Raw genomic sequence first — 20,166 nt, 5'->3', positions numbered from 1 at the left:
ATACAGACAGTTACCTTTTAATTATTAAGATAAAAATAGAAAATGGATGAAGTTAACCACTCCCAGAAGCTACTCAGCTATATAAGAGATGCGAACCAGGACTAGTGGCCTTCTTGAAGACGAGGAGGTCCTTGGTGTTTTTTTTTTTTTTTTTTTTCTGTATACACTCTTCCAAGAAAGAGTCCTTTCTCCATAGGCTTCTATGTACTCAAAGACTGGGATCTTCCCCTACAACTCACTGCTCCTCAATTAAGACTTATGTCTTAAAACTCCAGACCTGTTTTTATCAACCTTCTCCCAGATGACTCCAATAGACACTGGCTCTATGAATTGGAACTTGCTCATCAGCAAGCTACACATACTGAGCATTCTTCTTTAAAATTTCAGTGCCAGGAAGAGAAATAAAAGATTCCACCAATAATTTGACATGTAATATCAAATAGTATATCAAATATATGATAGATAGTATCAAAGTATTGTATACAATAGCTACACATCTGTAAATTTATATTTACATATTCCTTTAAAGCTATATTTGCATTCCTGTTATAAGGTAACGGGACAGAAAAAAAGTCTTGTATTGTTTTACCTATACATGTTAAAATCATGACCCAGAAGATACATGAAGCTAGAAGAGGCCATTGTATGTAAACACATTTTTTCTTTTCTTTTCTTTTCTTTTTTTTTTTTTGTTTTGTTTTTGTTTTTTTGTTTTTTGAGACAGGGTCTCTCTGTGTAGCCTTGGTTGTCCTGGACTCACTTTGTAGACCAGGCTGGCCTCCGACTCACAGCAATCCACATGCCTCTGCCTTCTGAGTGCTGGCATTAAAGGTGTGCATCACCACCCCCAGCTAGGTTTTTTTTTTTAATGAACTATTCTGGTGGGAGAAACACAAGTTGTCTTTCTTGGCAAACACCATTCAAATGCCAAATAGTGAACAAGTATGAATTTTATAAGAGTAAGTTCATTGTATCAAAGTATTGATAGAATATTTTGTTAGTGTTTTAGCCAAAAACCCAAATTATTCAGGACAGTAGTTCACAAAATAGATGCAAAGAATTTTCTATATCCACTGGTGGTGGTTTCACATGCTCCTTTGCATTTTATGGACCTGTCACGGAGAATTCTGGGTTTATTTAGCAATTGCCTCAGTAACTATTTCTTCTGATCTTCCTAGAAAAGAAAAAGGCCAGACCTCAAAACTTACACTAGTAAACTAACTATCCCTCTCCTTAGTTGGTTTATTACAGACTTGAATTTCTTTATCAAGGTGTATTCCATATAGATTACAATTGAGTTTGGGGTCAAGTAAGTGAGGGAAGCACTGGGCTGAACATAATTAATCAAGCATCCTCCCTTCTAAACCTCTCAATGCAAATCGTTAATGTACCAATGAATCCTGTATACAAAAGTTTATCTGTCCTTGGAAGATAAGCTTTAAAGTCTCTCAGAGACAGTCTGTAGAACAGCTTTTGGGCTGTAGTAACTTATATTCCTACTAGACTGTCACCCATGTCTTCTTTTTGAAGATAGTCTTACCACAATTATCAAAAGCCACATGGGGTTACCCTTGGTCTTTCATATTAATGTTGGTGAGTATGTTAACCAATAATTCTAGCTAGTATAACATTGGCTAAGAGCTTCGAACCAGCAGAGTATGAATCCATGTGGAGCTGTATGTAGTGTCTTTAATAGTCTATATACCAAATATTTTGGATACAAGGCTGTAAAGATTAAATATAATAGTACATGAACCTAAAACAGGTCCTGTTCCTAGGAATCATTCAAAGGACAGCTATTCCTTTTTATTATCAAAATCCAGGGAAATTACAGTGTTGCCTTACTGCATCCCATACTTCCTTTATCTAATATTAAGACTTTGTAACAAATGTCTCTTCTCCCTGGATACAGGGAAGATCCAGTGCAATCTGAGACTCAATCAAGGTCATCTCTAGTATGCTCATTCAGACCCTAGACATCTGGTTGCGATGATTTTTAGAAGTACTCCCCTTTGGAAAATGAACACATTTATATAAATGTCCATGAATAACAAGAACTTATTAGACTGGACACATTCTATCTGCTGCCCCTTTGCAAATAGACCTTTTTCCTGTGTGCATTCTTTTTGTTTGTACACCATCATCTACCATTTCCCTGATTAAAAAACTGTATCCCCAATTCTTTCTTTTAATTTATTCCTTGGCTTCATTCATTAGATGATCTTCCAACCTTGTTGTTCCTTCCTCACAATCCTCATTCCAAGTCAGGCCATCTCTCTGCACAGTTTCACTATAGTCCTACCAGTCTCTGTGACTGTGGCTCTCTGCTTGCAACTACTTTTGTCTAGCTTCCTTTCCTCAAAAATCATGCTTTCACTGTTCAGTTGCATATAGCCTAAAAGCAAAACTCCTTTTTTTTTTCTTTTTATTAATTTATTCTTGTTACATCTCAATGCTTATCCCATCCCTTGTATCCTCCCATTCTTCCCTCCCTCCCATTTTCCCATTATTCCCCTCCCCTATGACTGTTCCTGAGGGGGATTACCTCCCCCTATATATTCTCATAGGGCATTGAGTCTCTTCTTGGCTACCTGCTGTCTTTCCTCTGAGTGCCACCAGGTCTGCCCCTCCAGGGGACATGGTCAAATGTGAGGCACCAGAGTACGTGAGAAAGTCATATCCTACTCTCCACTCAACTGTGGAGAATGTTCTGACCATTGGCTAGATCTGGGAAGGGGTTTAAAGTTTACCTCCTGTATTGTCCTTGGCTGGTGCCTTAGTTTGAGCGGGACCCCTGGGCCCAAATCTGCCTATCGTATTGTTCTACTTGTAGATTTCTAGGACCCTCTGTATTCTTTTATTTTGTTATTCTCCCATGCGTCTCTCATTTAGAGTCCCAATAGGATGCCCTCCCCTCTGTCCCAGTTTCCTGGTAAGTGAAGGCTTTCGTGGGACATGCCCCTTGCCCACTCTCTCCATATCTCTTCAATATAGTACTCGAAGTTCTAGCCAGAGCAATAAGACAACAAAAGGAGATCAACGGTATCCAAATGGGAAAGGAGGAAGTCAAATTATCTCTATTTGCAGATGATATGATAGTGTACATAAGTGACCCTCAAAATTCAACCAGAGAACTCCTAAAGCTGATAAACACCTTCAGCAAATTGGCTGGATACAAAATTAACTCAAAAAAGTCTGTAGCCTTCCTATACACAAATGACAAGCTTACAGAGGAAGAAATTAGGAAAACCACACCCTTCACATTAGCCACAAGCAATATTAAATATCTAGGAGTTACCCTAACTAAGAAAGTGAAGGACTTGTTGGAAAAAAATTTCAAAACTCTGAAGAAAGAGATTGAAGATGACCTGAGAAGATGGAATGATCTTCCTTGCTCATGGATCGGGAGAATTAACATAGTAAAAATGGCCATCCTACCAAAAGTAATCTACAGATTCAACACAATCCCTACCAAAATACCTACACAATTTTTAAAGACATTGAAAGTTCAATTCTGAACTTTATATGGAAAAACAAAAAACCCAGAATAGCTAAAACAATCTTGTACAATAAAAGGTGCTCCGGAGGACTCTCCATACCTGATCTCAAACTATACACTATGGAATACTACTCAGCTATTAAAAACAAGGAATTCTCGAAATTTGTGGATAAATGGATTGAGCTAGAAATGATCATAATGAGTGAGTTAACCCAGAAGCAGAAAGACTCAAATGGTATATACTCACTTATATCTGCATAAAAGCAAAACTCCTTAATGTAACTTACTAAGTCCTTTATAAGTAGCCTCTACCTTGCATTCCACTGTGCCTACTCTCCTCGTTCTAAGCTATACAATATTTATAGTTCTACCATTTAGGTAAATTCACCTGTTCCTTGTTTTAGCTTAGGAAACTGCTGTCATTTATGTTATACTCCTTTTGCAGAATTTTCTTTATTTTCTCAGACAAAATTCATTTTTGACACTGTTGCACATCCAGAACACCTACTGTTCTAGATTTTAATTATTCATATTTCAATATTATTATATTAAGTGTTGAGCTTCCTCAGGGTAAGAGAAACAGACCTTATTCATCTTTGAATCTCATGTTAAATATTCAGATAGTAACTTTGGAATAAATGAAATTACATGCTTGGGTCTATAAAGTAACTAAAGAAAGTCAAGATCATAATCCATTCTATTGTAGTAGGATGGCCTAGTAATGAAGTCCACAAGGAGATTGGGTGGGTGAGGTCTCGATGGAAACATCTAACAAAAGAAATAAGATTGTATGAATGTGAGCTTTTCTCCAGCCTGTCTTAGAGATCACCAGAAGGTTACTTTAGTTTTTCTGTAGAATGAAACAGCCTCCGTGACTCTCTAATCTCCTATGCCAAGATTCTAAGTGTATCAGAAAAACCATTTGATTGTTATTCTGATTTCTCTGATGTCAGAGTCTTAGACTGAAGATTATGGAACGTAGTGACAACTTTAGTGTTAACGAACATGCAGTCCCTATTTTTATAGGTCTAGTATTTGCATGTAAATGCCACACTATAAAGCAACTTGAATATATTTACTACAGAAAGGCAATTAAAAAGAGATGATTAGGAGACAGAAAAATAAGTAGTAATTCTTGGTTATTCATTCATTTTTAGGAAATAAAATCCCCAAAGAAGTCCCCTCTTATTTCAATTAACTTGAAATAAACTGAAGATTATTAGGTATGATAGTGGGAGTTAGAACTGAGTCTCTGATTCTTGGGGAGTCCACCTCTGATTCATGGACATCTCCTCTCTGCCTAAATAAAGCTGTGATAGCTGACCCAATTCTAACACAGCTTTTGAGATACAGTGTTTGGCCTTAAGCTCTTCATCATTCTTGCCATAAAAGGTCATGGCCATTTGATTTATGGTGTTAAAGTAGCTCCCTTTACCCAAAAAAGGTTCTGTAGCCAGCCTTCTGTTTTGTAGCATATGTTGCCAAGCAACATAAATGCCTAGTTTCATTAACCTTCTCATATACAATGCTAGCTTGAACAAATGTAAGAATCAGACTCTGGTTTCCAGTAGTGTCAACCAGACATATCAACGACGTTCTCTCTGTGATGTCTCCCTTGTCTTCTTTTCTTGCCCCAAATTCTTCACCTACCACATTTAAAAAAGACTACAAAGTGGGGTTTTCTCCCACTCAAGGCCAGGCCTCCTCTTGTACCCTGATGCCCTTTAACCTCTCTCTCTCTCTCTCTCTCTTTCTCTCTCTCTCTCTCTCTCTTTCTCCCTGTGTCTCTGTCTCTGTCTTTCTGTCTGTCTGTCTGTCTGTCTGTCTCTCTCTCTCACACACACACACACACACACACACGCACACACACACACACACACATACACACACACACACACACACATACACTGCCAAATGCTCTCATTCTTAAGCCCTCCTCTCATCTTCGGGCACATTTCTCCAGCATATAAAAAGTAATTAGAAGAAGATGATTCTCCACTGTTACAGAAAGTTTTCTGTGACTGTTTAGGCAGCAAACCATCTCTGTCATCTTCTCATTTTGGAAGCTGCTAACTTGCACTCCCTGTATACTCAGGTAATTCATTTTATTCATTCTCAAATCTCTGAGGGGGTGGAAGATCAGATAGTTTATTTTTTTTATTAAGCTTCATTGTTTAGGGGTTTAATTATGTTTAGGTCTAGATAGATGTTTTCAGTTGATAATGACAAGAAATGGTAGATATTGATTTACATTCAAAATTTTAGATGCACCAAGATAGGAAAGATGTTTTCTTCAAGGCTGCCAAACACAAATAGCCAAAACACTATGACACTATGAATGTAACACTTATATTATTCCTGATTGTTTCATGATTCTTCTTGCTGTAGGCAGTTTACTGTATATATGTGTAATAATATAAATGTATATGTAAAAAATAAAAAAATTACTAATAAAAAATTAGAGGTTTTTAAGTAAAAAGAACAGAATCAGCAATATATAGCAATATGTAAGGAAAATAATTCCAACAAATTTGTAAATATTTGCATATGTAAAAGTTATCTTTATTATTATGCCATTATTGTTACTGTTTTATCCTTTTTAACTTCATTCACTTCTTGTGTGTCCTCTAAAGATGAGTTTTAAATATGCAAATATTTAGAAATATATTTGTGGTTGGAATTATTTCACATATTTTGACAAAGTCTTTCTTTTTTACTGAATGCTATGTACAAAAAGCAGGAGAAAAGGAACTCTAACAATGTTTCTTATTCTTACAGACTGGTGATATTTACACACGAGAATGATACAAGGACCAAAACTCAATTGCTGCTATACTCCATTTGCTATTGTCTAACTTTGGCCCCGGAGGAAAGCCCTTCACATATCCTGCTAAGTATTCAAGTATGGGATATCCTTGAACTGGCAATCTCAGATGTAAACACCTCTCCTTGGCTATGGATCTGCCAGACTTGAGTATCCTTCCTGTACTCTCCAGGGCTGTTGAACCACCAAGTAATATCAGCTCTACCTGACCCTTGAAATATCCCTGAAAATGTATCTATCTCCTCATTTGTATAACTTACTTAAGACGTTAATCACCTCTTCCATGAACTCTTGTCTATCATACAAATGTCCTTTCCTACTTCCTTGTGGTTATTCTGAACCCATCACAAAGCTATAGGAATCTCAATGCAGACACATAAACTTTATATACACACAAAGCATGGACTTAAATGCAAGTCTAAGGGGCTCAATCCCAGATGACACTCTGGAATGCTCCTTATTTGTCTTAGAATGCTCTTGACGTGATAACAATCCATGACCCATGTAAGGGAGTCAGGACAGGAATTCAAACCGGGCAGGAACCTAGAATCAGAAACTAAGCAGAGGCTGTGGAGGAGTACTGCTTAAGGGCGCGTTTTCCATGGCTTGGTTATCCTGCAATGGGGTGTGGCACCATCAACAGTGAGCTGGACCCTCTCAAATAATCATTAATTGAGATAGTATCTCAAGACTTGTCAACAGGTCAATCCTTTGCCGTCATTTTCTCATTTAAGATTCTCTCTTCCTGGATATGTCTATGTTTGTGTCAAGCGGACAGAAACCAACCAGTACACTATCCTAGATAAGGAGGCCTAAATTCCCCAGTGTGACACCATGTTTTTCTCCAGTTTCCTTGCCCACCAAACAGCATCATTGACTTCCTTTCTTTGCCTCGTTTTGAGATTGGATTTCACTGTATAGACCTGGATGACCTAGGACTCACTCTAAAGACCAGGCTGGCTCCAAACATACAGACATCTACCTGCCTGTGTCTGATAAATGTTGGGATTAAAGGTATATGCCATCACATCTGACTACAACGTAATTTTTACAAATACATTCTGCCCTTTTTCCTAGTACTTGGGCTTATTCATCTCTGGCTGCCCGCCCCCAGCTCTTGACCCCGACTTTCACTCCTTCAGTTTGGTCATTTTATCATCACTTTGGACTCACATATAGATCAAAGCAAAAACATGGACTAGAGATGCCTCAGCCTGTAGGATTGATAGCAATGAAGACGAGACCCAAAGGCATTAGGTCTGTTACAAAGTACATAACTTATAAGCTCTTACAAAGCCAATGATTTCCAGATAGTTCAAACCAGTGATATAACACCCAATCTAAATTTTTCTTGGAATGTAACATAATGTTGTGTGAATCTTAGAAGAATGAAAAGAAACATGAGAAAACCAAATCAAAGCTGGAAAGGCCTGGTTGCCAAGAGCCAAGGCATATGAAGGTACTGAATAGGTGCTACAAACCTACTGAATCCCATGTTGTCAAAGAATGTGAAACAATTTTAATTGTCTTTCAACTTCACAGACAATTGCATTCATATTTGCCTGCATTTTAGATTTAGGAACAATTTAACAAATTTGCTCTGCAGACAGTAGAAGGGCAAGGAATCTGTCTCTGATAAAGGTTACTCTTTCACTGCTAAGATCATACTTTGGATTTCAAGGCAAAGAATGGGTTATTTAATACAAAAAATATGCTAGAATTTTGTAAGGATAGATTGCGGTCAGGAGACTACAGAGTATAAATGTACACAGGAAATAGGTAAATGCAAGTTTTGAGTTTATAGTCCTAAACTTCTGCCAAATAAAGACAAACCTTAATTATCTGGGGTAACAAGTTATAGACATTATGTGGAAATGAAATGGATTAAGCTAACTAATGTTATCAGTGACCCAAACTTCTGAGACACACTATCAGAAAATTCCAGAGACATATTTAGCTTTATTCTTATCTTTACAACAAAAAGTAAGAATCAGAGGGTGCTGATGTGAGAGACACTCAGAGCCCAGGATTTGGAAAAATCTATCTTTTAAATTCTAAGTTCATGAAAAAGTAATACTTTCAAGTACTAAGCAAGGTTGAGGAAAGAATTTTGAAAGCTTAACAGAAATAAAAAATAATAAAAGCTCAATTAAATGTTTCCTTCTGTGAAACTAGGTTTGTAAAGTATTTGCTTTTAAAACCACATCCAATTTAAAACCAAAATCAATTCAGCTCTAGTTCAACTAATTTATTCATTAATTTATTCAACAAATATTTATTGAATGATATGCATAAGGAATGGGAAAAAAAGGAATTCTAATGGAAGAAATAAAATAACCCCTGGATGTGTTTTCCCAGGGTATTGGATGAGGAAAATTGTGAATAAGAATAATTAATATATTTTAACAACATATATAGTTAGGAATTGGGACTTTCCTTGCAAACTGTAATTTGGCATAATTCATATCTGTAGGATAAGGATAGAAAATCTCCACAGATATATACTAAATATACACAGACATCTAGATATATTAAAAGTCTACACCCAATGCATTTAATACAATCTTACTTTTAAATATCCTTCCCCATTCTCTCTACAAGTTGGCTCATACTTGTCATTTTTGTAGCCTACTTCTGTTTTGGGAAATATCCAGGCTGGCAGGCACAGAGAAAAGGCATCTAGTGATTTCCCAGGCTTTCTTAGGGAAGGAAACGACAAATTAAAGGCTTTTAAAGCAACACCCAATTCAAAGGTCACAGAAGCAGAATGGCCCTGAATCTCTTTCATAAATACTCCAAAGACAGCAGAGGACAGAAGAGAGAAAATGAGGCAGGGGCAGGCTATTCCCAGGAGGGGGCTCTGGAGAGACATTTCTTCAGGATTTCAGTAAGAGTTGAAAGGAGAACTAAGTAGAATTAGAAAAGAAAAGGTTTATTGTGACCTTTTCAAGATAACCCCCAGATAGATTCACATAATGGCAGAGGCCTCATTTTGGAGCACTAAGTAGCCCTGCTATATAATCTTTCTTTCATAGAACAAACCATCCCATTTTCAGTGACAATCCTGGATATATTTCAGGGTAAAGTGGTAGAACTGGTTTATTCTGGGACATTTGTTCTTTGCAAATATTCTCTCAAGGTAAGGCACATTCTGGGGAATAAACCCTGCTTCTATGTAGATAATATTTACATAAAATAACTCTTTATTCTTTGGTCCAAGGTAGAGTTGGCTATTTTGAACGTGAAAAAATAAACCCGGTATGAATTCATGACTACCACTGGCTGGCTGTGAAATCTGGGGCAAGCTATTTGAACTTCTCTCAGCCTGTCCTTTCTCATCTAAAGAAAGGAGATGCATACTTCTTTGTACAGCTTTTAGAAAGATTAAATGATATAAAATATATTAAAGTGCTTTCAAAATGAGAATCTGTTTAGTGTTTCTCAGTGGTACAGCAGGTTCTTAGCACACACGAGGTTAAGGATTCAGTTCCCAGCACCAGAAACAGTATTCTGAAAATGATGATACATAAATGAGCATTATCAGTATGCTTTCTACAACACTCACTGACCTAGTTACCATGGCATTGAAGGAGCATGTACAACCCACCAACAATACATGGATCCTGACTAAAGAGCTTAAAGGTATATTCAACATTAATATTGATCATATACTAAAAATGTACTTACTCTTCAGCAAAATCAAATTGTATCTATGGAAATAATTCCAATAGTCTCCTCCTATTAGACTTCGATAAAGATTTAATATAAATGGCTATTAATTATTACTAATTAATATTAGTGACTACTCCCAATAAAATAAGAGGTTTCATAGTTTACATTTCTACTTTTACAAATACAGCTAAGAAAACAAAGTTATCATTAATCTTCTCTCTACAAATGTACATTACATATTTAAAGGAAGTCATGTGATCTCCTTGCATATATATGTATATATCACCAAATACTTTCTGCGTAGTGAAATATTATCATTGTGGTAGTAGAACTACAGGAAAAAGATGTTGATCATGGAATGGCCATGACACCTTTGAAGGAGGTACAGACAGTAAAGAATAAAAGGGCAAACTGTCAAGGAATTCTCTGGGCAAAGACTAAAGTGATAGGCTGAGAGCAAGCTTGAACATGACCAAGAAAATAGACAAAAAACAAAATAAAAATACTGGCTACAGCAGCATGGTCAGTACAAAAGAAGGTGAAGTTGACAAAGCAAGTTAGGAGAAAGCAGTGGAAAGTTTGAATGTCCTGCTTAGACGCTGGGTGGTCTTTCAAGATACAGAAATCCAGTAAAGCAAGAATGCCATGATAGATCCTAACTCTGGAAAGATATACAGGTAGTCAGTGCAGAGAATTTATTGGTTAAATGAGCAAGGAACTAATGGGAAGCCCACTTGATAAAGAGCTAGGGCCAAAGGTTAGAGGTATTAAGAGCTGAAAGGCTAGTAGTGGCAGCAGAAGGGACTAGATGAATGGCAGTCTGCCTTTTCATGCCGAGGTGACATTCTCCTTCAGGGCAGTGGTTCTCAAACATAGTGTGTTGTCTAGATTAAGAGGTCTTGCTGCCTTGGGCTAACCAAAGGCGATGAAAGTACTTAAGAGCTACAAATTCGAACAGTTTGGCCTTTAAAGACTTGCCTAGTGGCACTGTCCATAGAAGGCCAAACTGTGACTACAGGTGAGAAAATTCTCCTAACCAAGGTACATAAGACATAATAAATGTAAGACAAAAGGAAAGGCCAATGATTTTACTATCCTGACACCACATAATATTCCAGATTCTTACAAGTTTTCTGCTCTGTAGTCATGGTATATCTTTTTATTTTGGCTTTTCCTTTTGAACAATTTCTGTTTTTTTCACATTGAACTTTTTTTTTTCAGCTGAAAGCTAACAACTGGAATTGTCTACCTAATATACTATGAAGATGAACAAAAGTAGCAACTTCTATACTTGATGAAGAATAAGAGGAAATACTGTTCTCAAATATGACCAAGTCAATGAATATACTTCCTAAAATGTTTGTGGTAATATGGCTGAACACATGTAAAAATTTTATAACCATAAATTACATTACTTGCTATTTTCTTAAATTCCATTCTCATATACATATATACCAAAACCTATGGAACACATGCAACAAACCCAATACCGACATTCGCATGAATCCCTTTACAACTAATATAGGAGTTCTTTCTTAACCATGTTATATGATACTCATGTTCTTCTTTCAGACAAAAAAAAAGTGAATCTGCAAAAGGAGCTAAACAGATTATTTTAGCAAATAGACATCAAATGACTAAGTGAAGATTCCTGGCACTTTTCTCTGTGTGCAAGTGTATGCACTCTGCTTACCAATGACAGAGCTACAAAGACAACTCACCTGTTTTCTTCCTCAAGATCTGCTAGGATTCTCTCTAGCTCCCCTCTTTCCTCACTCTCTAAGGAAATCAAGATCTGGGCAGGACTACGAGGCTGGCTCAGGGGGGAGTCCTGGTTCAAACTTTGGCAGTAATGCTGGATTAACAAATGTTCATCATCTCTGGAAAATAAAATCAAAGGTTTTTGTTTTTCCACCCCCCCTTATTTTGTTTTGGGTCAGGGACTCAGGTACGTACTTGAAAATAGAAACATTTTGTTGCTCTCAACAATTAATCAAACTTTTTCTTTTTGTTCCCCTATTCTAAAGACATTTAGGTAACTATGGAGGTTGTGGTCTACTACTCTACTGATGGACAATTTAAAATGCTTCATTACAAAAATCCACATGAAACTCACTGGCCTATTTATACGGGTAAGTGAAAGGTAGATTTACAGAAATATTGGGAGTCTGTATTAACAGGTTAGCCTGTTATTAACTAATAAATATTTTAAAACATAACAATGGCCATTCAATGCTTTTGCTACTAAGCCTGTCAAGATAATCTGTTCATTAGCCATGTTACTGATACTGATTGGGTAGGAAGGAGGGAAATGCAGTTCTTAAAATAGTAAATATTATCTTAAGTGGAAGGCAAAAAACTGGAAAGTGCTGCTTCAGCCAGCTAATTTTAACTTATAGGTCTCAGAGGTATGATGATAACAATAATTAACCTGTGGGTAAATGGTTGTTTTAATCACTGTTTAGACAGAAACACAAAAATTAAGGGGGGGGGTAAAAAGATACTAAGGTGACTGAGTAAAAGAGGACAAGCACATCGCATTTCTCACTAAGTCTAAAGCATTAATTTTCAGAGAGCAGGGGGACTGGCATATTCTGAGAGGCAGCTGCAGCCTCCTCGAAAGTAAGGACTTTCTAATAATACTCAGGAGACATTAATTTCAGCAAGAAGTGTTCTACATTTGAAAAACTCCACTTTAGCCCCTAGTTCTAGGAACTTTGTTTCCTTAATGAGAAGAAAAAAGCCCTTTGTTTCTGGTTACATCTCATGCACATGATGCCTGTCTACTCCCTTTTGCATACCCATTTAATTTTATTTTTCAAGAGGAAATTTCTGCATAGCCCAGGCTGGCCTCAAACGCCACGGCCTCCCAAGGGCTGGGATTACTGGTGTGTGCCTTCATACCTAGCACACCATAGGCAGCAAATCCTCAGTTTTAAAATGTCAAATCTTTCGGAAAATGTCCTCAAGGCTTCCATTTTTGGCCCATGAAACCAGATAAGTGGTGAAGATATGATGAATTAACTAATTATTGGAAAGCTGGAATACTTGCCTAGCATGCATAAGGCCCTGAGGTAAAACATATCATCACAAAAATAATGACAATAATGAATATTATCATTATTATCGGCATTAAAAACATTAAAATGAAATCAGCTGATCCATCAAAACTGCTCCTAAATAATATGATATTTTGCCAAACAACAGAGTGAAATGGATTGCACGTCCTCAGAATGAGCTAAAGCTGAATTTTGTTGTAAAATGAAATAATCCTGGCTTCATCACATAGTTAATTTATTATTCCCCTCCTCAAATTCTAAAATTTTGTTGCTAGGACTTCCCATATTTAACTGTAACCTATAATGGTAATTAAGCTTTTCTTCCTATTGCTTTGGCAGTTCACGATTGCCAGAGACTGTCATATGGATACAATCTGAATTAATGTGAAAGTGTTAGAGCATCTAATATGAAAATGAGGGAGCCAAAGAAGCAAATCATTCAAGCCTTTATATTGAGTTGGTTCTTTAGCTACTCATTTCCTGTTGGAAGATCACATAATGGTATCACAGCTTTAATTTGGAAAAGAATATGTGTTCAAAGTAAATGCCTGAGTGTTGACTTCTCATTACTTGATCTCTGTGTACTAGATGATATGGTATTCAATAATTATATAGTAATCCTCTTTTTATCACTTTTCTTTGGTTAATCCTTATGACTACCCTTTTCTAACCTGAGCAAAACTCTGAGTTCCCACACAAACTGCACAGGATAACTTTACCATGTATCCATTTATCTATTCTCCACAATAAGATGTTAAACCATTTATCTTACCATGTCTTATCAAACTAAAAGCATCACTGCACTTTGACTAAATTTCTATTGTCCACATTATGTGTTCAGTTAGTGGATCCTTTATTTCCTCTATACCCTCACTTCTCTCCCTACATAGTCAGCATCTACTTGGATCATATTAAAGTTCCTCTGTGTTCTGTACTATGAGAACTGTCCTAACCTGTTGATGATGCCTCTGATTTAGTGCCAAGTAGGTTCTTGGCCATTTGTAACAGTAATACATCTCCTTTTTACAGTCTCACCAAGCTGGCTTATCACCCCACTGACACACTAAGATCTGTATTTGTCTTCTCTCATCTGGGAAGTAGTCACAAGACCACTTTACTATATGTATCTCATAATGATGCTAAACTACAACAATCCAATGGAAAAAATGCCAACCTAACAGTATATGGGAACAGCTATTCTATATCAAAAGCTTATTTCCACTTCCCACGAATGGAGAAAGTTCTTAGTTATTATTTTGATTATCATGTTATTCTTTATTCCATTATGGTCAAAGAGATATATAAGTGTTTGGACTTAGCAATTTGTAATCATATGACATTAAATAAACATAAGTAAGGCAAAAAAAACTTTTTTAGCTACTCTGGATTAATGTTTGTGTTTGTATGAGCTCATTCTGTGCCAGGTTTTTAAGAATTAAAGAAAAAGTCAATGAATGGCTCTTTGAAAGATCAAATGAATATGATGCTAATTCCTATATCCTGTACTATCCTACCTCTAAATCCCTCAAAGCAATTTCATCGTCAGGAACATTTTGTAAAAAGAGATGGGATACTTACATGCTCTCATTAGGAGAGATGCTATCATTTAGATAAGATCCATTGCTGTTTTCCATTTCTGCTAGCCTGATAAAAAACGTAAAAGCTCATTAAAACTTATGTGACTTCTTAGAATCTATTCAAGACCTAAGTGAACATTCCTGAAAACTAAAGAATAACTCATGGCAAGAGGAGAAAGAAATCCTTCAAATTAAAGGATGTGTGTATTGTCTTAACCAGTTGAAGTAGCTAGTTAGTAGTTTTGCAGTTAATGTAAAAACTATGGGAAGCTGTATTTTGTTGCTGTTTTGTTTGAGATTTTCCCCTGACAGGTTGATCTTCCTTTCCCTGAGAACAGGTCTTTGTTTTCAGAAGAAAATCTTCCCTATGAGCAAATCCACACCTTACACTAGCCTTGTCTTTTAAGACAATTAATGCCTTTCACTGATGATAGATGTATATAGCTAGTTAATGCTTGCCACAATTGATGAGCATGTCTAGCACTTAGGATGTTGATAAAGGATGAACTCACAGTAAGTGTTCTATGTGTTCTGTCACCAATTTAATAATAAAGTCTTTGACAACCAGAAAACGTTTAATACACTTATTTAACAAGTACAAGATATAATTAGTAGTTCAGTGTTTAGGTATAAAAGTTATCTCAAATACAAAAAAAAAAAAAAAAAAAAAAAAAAAAAAAAAAAAAAAAGTGGTACAGAAAGGTCCAAGAGTTAAGGAAGTTGTTGTCTTCTTAAAGTACAACATGTAAACGAAACACAAATAAAAGGCCAGTGCTTTCATATTGTTTAGGTAAGACAGTATTATTCTTCCAAAGATTAATATCTAACCTAGTAGTTTTCTAAGGCAGTTAGAGGACTTGTAAGCCAATTTAGCAAGTGTTCAGAATATGAAACGCAACAAAGCTACCAGTAATGTTGGAAGGCCAGGGTTAAATAAGATTGTTCTGGACCCATGCTGTTGTTGGTGTCCAAAACCTACATGCAGTAGAATGGCATGCACGTTAGAGGGCAAGTTGATTAGTAGAAATCAGAAAAGATTGAGGAAGAAAGAAAATATTTGTATAAAATTATTATAGGTTAGCTTTCCTTGGTTAGTTATTTCAATCAATATTTGCCTGGCATTCAACTAGTCTCATACCTGCTAGCATAATGTTCAATGCGTGAATGAGTATCATCGTGTGAAAGCTGGGGGGACGAGGCAGGCCTATAAGGCAGAAAATGTGATTAGTCATAGATACCACCCATTAATGGAGAAAAAGACCCCACCATAAACTTATGTTATATACATGGCCTAGAATGACTTTATTCCAAGTCTATGGATAATGCGCATGTAGGTGCTCCTGTATATAGGACAGCATCGGCTACTTTAAATCAAGAAGCGAGAGATGGTTTCTGCCATAAAGATAAAAGAAAAACTTCTCCAGAAAGTTTCAATTACACAAAGGTATGGGAGAAAAAGTCTACATAGCATTTCACCCTCTTAGCTTATAAATCTTCATATATTAAAGTTCTGATGCTGTCTTAGTACTATGTGGTTAAAACTGTAAATAATTACACACATCTATGACACTGATTAGTATCTTTGGGTTGAATGTAAACTATGTTTTCTTAGCACATTTACAGTCAATAATTTTAGTTACAATGAGGCTACTCCATTCTAGTACTTCTTAAAATTCTGTGTATTAAGACGTCGACTGAAGGAATTTATCTACTAATTTAATCACAGTATTATGCTAGTATTTTATAGAAAAAAATGGAATGACTCAACATCATATAAACATTTTTAAAAGAATAACTATATTCACTAAGATGCCATGGTATCTAGCATAATTCTTGCTGAGGCTATAGTACTTCCAAATAAAGAGGGGAAAACCAGAGGAAAGAATGAGCATGATCGCTCTGGAGGAAAAATAAAAACACACATTTTCTTCATTGGCCAGGTAGGGCTAGCTTTTTTTCCTCCTTCATATCTAATCTATTCACTATCTTAGAAATTTGCATATCGTTTGGATTAACCTTACATAAAATTGCTCCAAAAACCAGTTTAGACTTGTACTTTTTGTTTTATTTGAATATGATAAAAGGTCTCTTCCACTTCTCTCCTGACACAGAAAGGACTTACGTAAAGAAAGGCATAAACCAAAAATTCAGCAGTATCATACCCAGTGAGGCCTCTTGTTTAGTCTCATATGCAAAAAGCATTCAATGACTCTGTCTGCCGTGAAGAGGAAAATTACTTTCTTCCTGTATTTGTGTGTGTGTGTGTGTGTGTGTGTGTGTGTGTGTGTGTGTGTGTGTGTGTGATGAATGGATATCTACTGCTAGGCTTGCATAGAAAATGTGCTGGAAATGTCTACTTTTTAACAAAGAAACATTGTGGTAAGACAATCACAACACACTAAGACAGACAAAGAGGGTACTGGAAGCCTTCTTTGAAAGATAAAGGTCTCACCATATTATGTAGGTCAAGTATAAAATATGAGACCAATGTTGTCTAGGTCAAGTGTAAAATATGTTTACATTTTCATATGAAAACAAAAGAGATGATTATTCAACTTAGTAGGCAGATCCAAAGATTCCCATGTGAATCTTCAGTGCATTTTTGGAGAGTTAATCTGCTCATTTTATAAACTCTTGCAACAGTCTATTGCTAGAAAGCTGTAAAGGTGTTTTGAAATCTTCACTGTATATAAAGACAATTTAATTCTCTGATTGTAAGTATTATCTTCTGATACAGAGCAGTCCTTCAATGATATATTTCTGTAAGTTAAAGCTGACCATGGAGGAAAATATATTAGGAGTATTTTCCATTAGAATAGTTGTGACAGTGGCTGTGTACATATAAAGAAAGCAAGCACAAGACCTTGGAGCAAAACTACAGCAAGTGGAGTAGGCATGTAAATTCAAAGTATTTTAATGCAACCTTACACAAAAGTTGATGTGGAGTTTTAATTCTTAGCCTCAAGGATAATTTCGTATTATTTTCTATTAGTGTACAGAGCACCTAGTGCAGCAATCATAAGTACAGGAACTTGTAATAATTAGAATTCTGAAAAAGTACAAGAAGCACTTGCTAAATAGAAAACAAACCAAAACAAAGTGCTGGTCAGAGAAGAAAAATTTCAAAAGCAGGAGTTAGTAAATATTACTGCAAAAGTAAAGACCTCCTAAATAAAGCCTCCTAAAACACTTCCAAACAAAGATAATATGGCTCACACTTCCAGCTTTGTAAATACAGAGCTATATACCAATTAGGATAGTTTCCAATTATCCCTAAGAATCCACTTGGCCAATGCCACCTTATGCAATACCACTTTGTCTCTTGTGGAAATTCCATAAGCAAGTTCTCATTCACTTAGATTAGAAAGCGGAGGAGCTCTAAGAACATTGTTAGCCTGCCTCGCTTGTGGATAAACAAAATGAAAGGCTTATGCCAGATTTGGTTAAATATTATATGATAGATACAAGGAAACAAGGCCTTTGTCTATGGGGGGAAAAAAAGCTCTGGAAGCTTTCCAAGTCTGTGTTCCACATTAAATAGATTAAATACCACCATTATCAGAGGATTTGTAACTATCAAATACATTTTTACAAAATAAAAAATGTTAGTACCTAATTCTTCTGCTTGAATAGAACAGCTTTACAATAGATTTTTCTATTTTATTAGAAAACTATGAGCAAAAACTAATAAAATTACAGTATTAAAGTACAGAGTAGCCTGATGGGTTTGTTTTCTTCCTTCAAATTAGAACGTCCCACTCTTTCTGAATAATCTAGCCAATTTTCAGAAAAAGGCAACCTAAGAGTATATTTTAGTTGTTAGAAAAGTTACTTTAATTAAGAATGTCATTGATGTCTAAAGAGCTTCAAAGTTTAAGAAAAACACCCTCTATTTAAAATAAGTTACTTGTACCTGACGGTGATGACAATTTCTCATTAACTTATATTGTATCTTCCCCTTTCCTTTCAAGGAACTGTTTTCTGTTCCATTTAGTCAAGTATTTTAAAAAACATTCTTCTGAATCCTTATCCTTCAGACTTCTTCCCTGTTTAAACTTCCTCTAACACCAAGTAATCTATCTACTTGGCTGGCTCAGGCTTCCAACTTCTACAAACAGGCTACCCTATTACCATATGGAGATAGTTACCATTATGCAGGAAACAGAACTGAATCTAGTAACTTCTCAACTTGTTTAAGCATTAAGAATAAATAAAAGAGGCAATGCACTATTTGTTAGTATGATAGCTCAAAATTAAATGACACAACAATGTGGGGAAGTGGAAAAAGAAGTCTTCTTCCTCTGGCTCATAAAGACATAAGGTACATCCCAATTAATACCTTATATTTGTTTCTATATATTTCAATTAAATTATTTGGTGAGATAATATAATAAATTTTTACATAAGCTACTATTTCTAATTAGTTATTTCTATCTTGATATAGGATAGAGCTATCAAACTTTAAATATTTTGATAAAGTATACTATAAAACACCAAAACTTTTAGGAAAATACTATATAACTTTTACATAGGCATGTTTTTTGCTAAAGTATACATCAAAGATCTCTAAAAGATCTCATAGATTTTATTGTTGAAAGAACTCTCACTATGGTAGTAAAGACGGTCTCAAACTCCCGGGCTCACTCATGCCATACTCCCTCCTCAGCCTCTTAAATAGCTAGGATTAATTGTGCTTACCATAATATCTAGCTCCAAAATAGTTATCTAGCAATATAAACTGAAACAAATCATTTGTGTCTTACTATCTAATATTAATAATACTAATAAACACCAGTAGTAATATCAGACTAGAGTATACTCCCTCCTTGCTTAAAAGCATAATTGTTGACAAACAGAATATTTTAGAGAGGAGGTAAAAATGAGTTTAGCTCAAAAGTTAAAGTTCCACATTCATAAAAATTTGTCAAACAGCATGGCATAACCTAATTTTTAAAAACATCCACAAAATTCACTGAAATTAGTCTACCAAACTCAGCATCATACTCTAAAAGTACACCCTGTTTTAGTAGTCCAGCTGTAACTGCTTCTAAGGAACATATCATCCACCCATCTGAAGGCCTTTGTGCATCACACCTCAAGCAATATGGCTTTCAAATGCTATTATCCAAACAGGAGGCTCTTTCTTGCCTATATTTAAAGGAATATCTAAAATATATACTGGCTTCCATAAAGACAGGTAAAACTTGCAATTTTTTTCACTTTTATTAGAACCCAAGCCCTTATTTCTGCTGGATAGAGCTTCAGCAGAGAGACTTGCAGCGCTAGCCAGAGTCTCTGTATCTGTGGTAGATGGCACTCGCAAGGCCTTACTGAGAGAAGGAAAAAAAAAAGACAGGAAATTAAAATGTCTTTAAACAGAACAGAGCAAATTAAACAAACAAATGGATCAATCAAGCAAGTGAATGTTGGTGGTAGCAGTACCCTTAGCAAAAGTACTCACGCAGAATCTACTGGCCAGAAGTTGATCAGAGTAACGGGACTGCAAAACAAAAAATGAGGTGATGAAAAGAGACA

At 35.8% G+C, this 20,166-nt stretch overlaps 1 protein-coding gene across 16 annotated transcripts in view; it reads right to left on the bottom strand.

Annotated features, from left to right (window-relative positions):
- Positions 1-20,166, bottom strand: part of Dmd (dystrophin) — a 2,465,896-nt gene that overhangs the window by 41,347 nt on the left and 2,404,383 nt on the right. For 11 of the 16 annotated variants that reach the window (XM_051140911.1, XM_051140914.1, XM_051140907.1 and 8 more), the window contains 4 exons: positions 20,093-20,131; positions 15,770-15,835; positions 14,633-14,698; positions 11,717-11,875 (listed from right to left, as the gene is read on the bottom strand). The exons of 2 other annotated variants lie outside the window; for them this stretch is intronic. In XM_051140911.1, coding sequence (XP_050996868.1) covers positions 11,717-11,875; positions 14,633-14,698; positions 15,770-15,835; positions 20,093-20,131 — 330 coding nt within the window. The remainder of the gene's footprint in view (positions 1-11,716; positions 11,876-14,632; positions 14,699-15,769; positions 15,836-20,092; positions 20,132-20,166) is intronic. 3 more of the 16 variants (XM_051140909.1, XM_051140924.1, XM_051140921.1) reach the window with 1 other exon arrangement.

This window comes from Acomys russatus, chromosome X, assembly GCF_903995435.1.
Source record: "Acomys russatus chromosome X, mAcoRus1.1, whole genome shotgun sequence".
NCBI classification, from domain to species: domain Eukaryota; kingdom Metazoa; phylum Chordata; class Mammalia; order Rodentia; family Muridae; genus Acomys; species Acomys russatus.
This window is presented reverse-complemented; position numbering and strand designations above follow the sequence as displayed.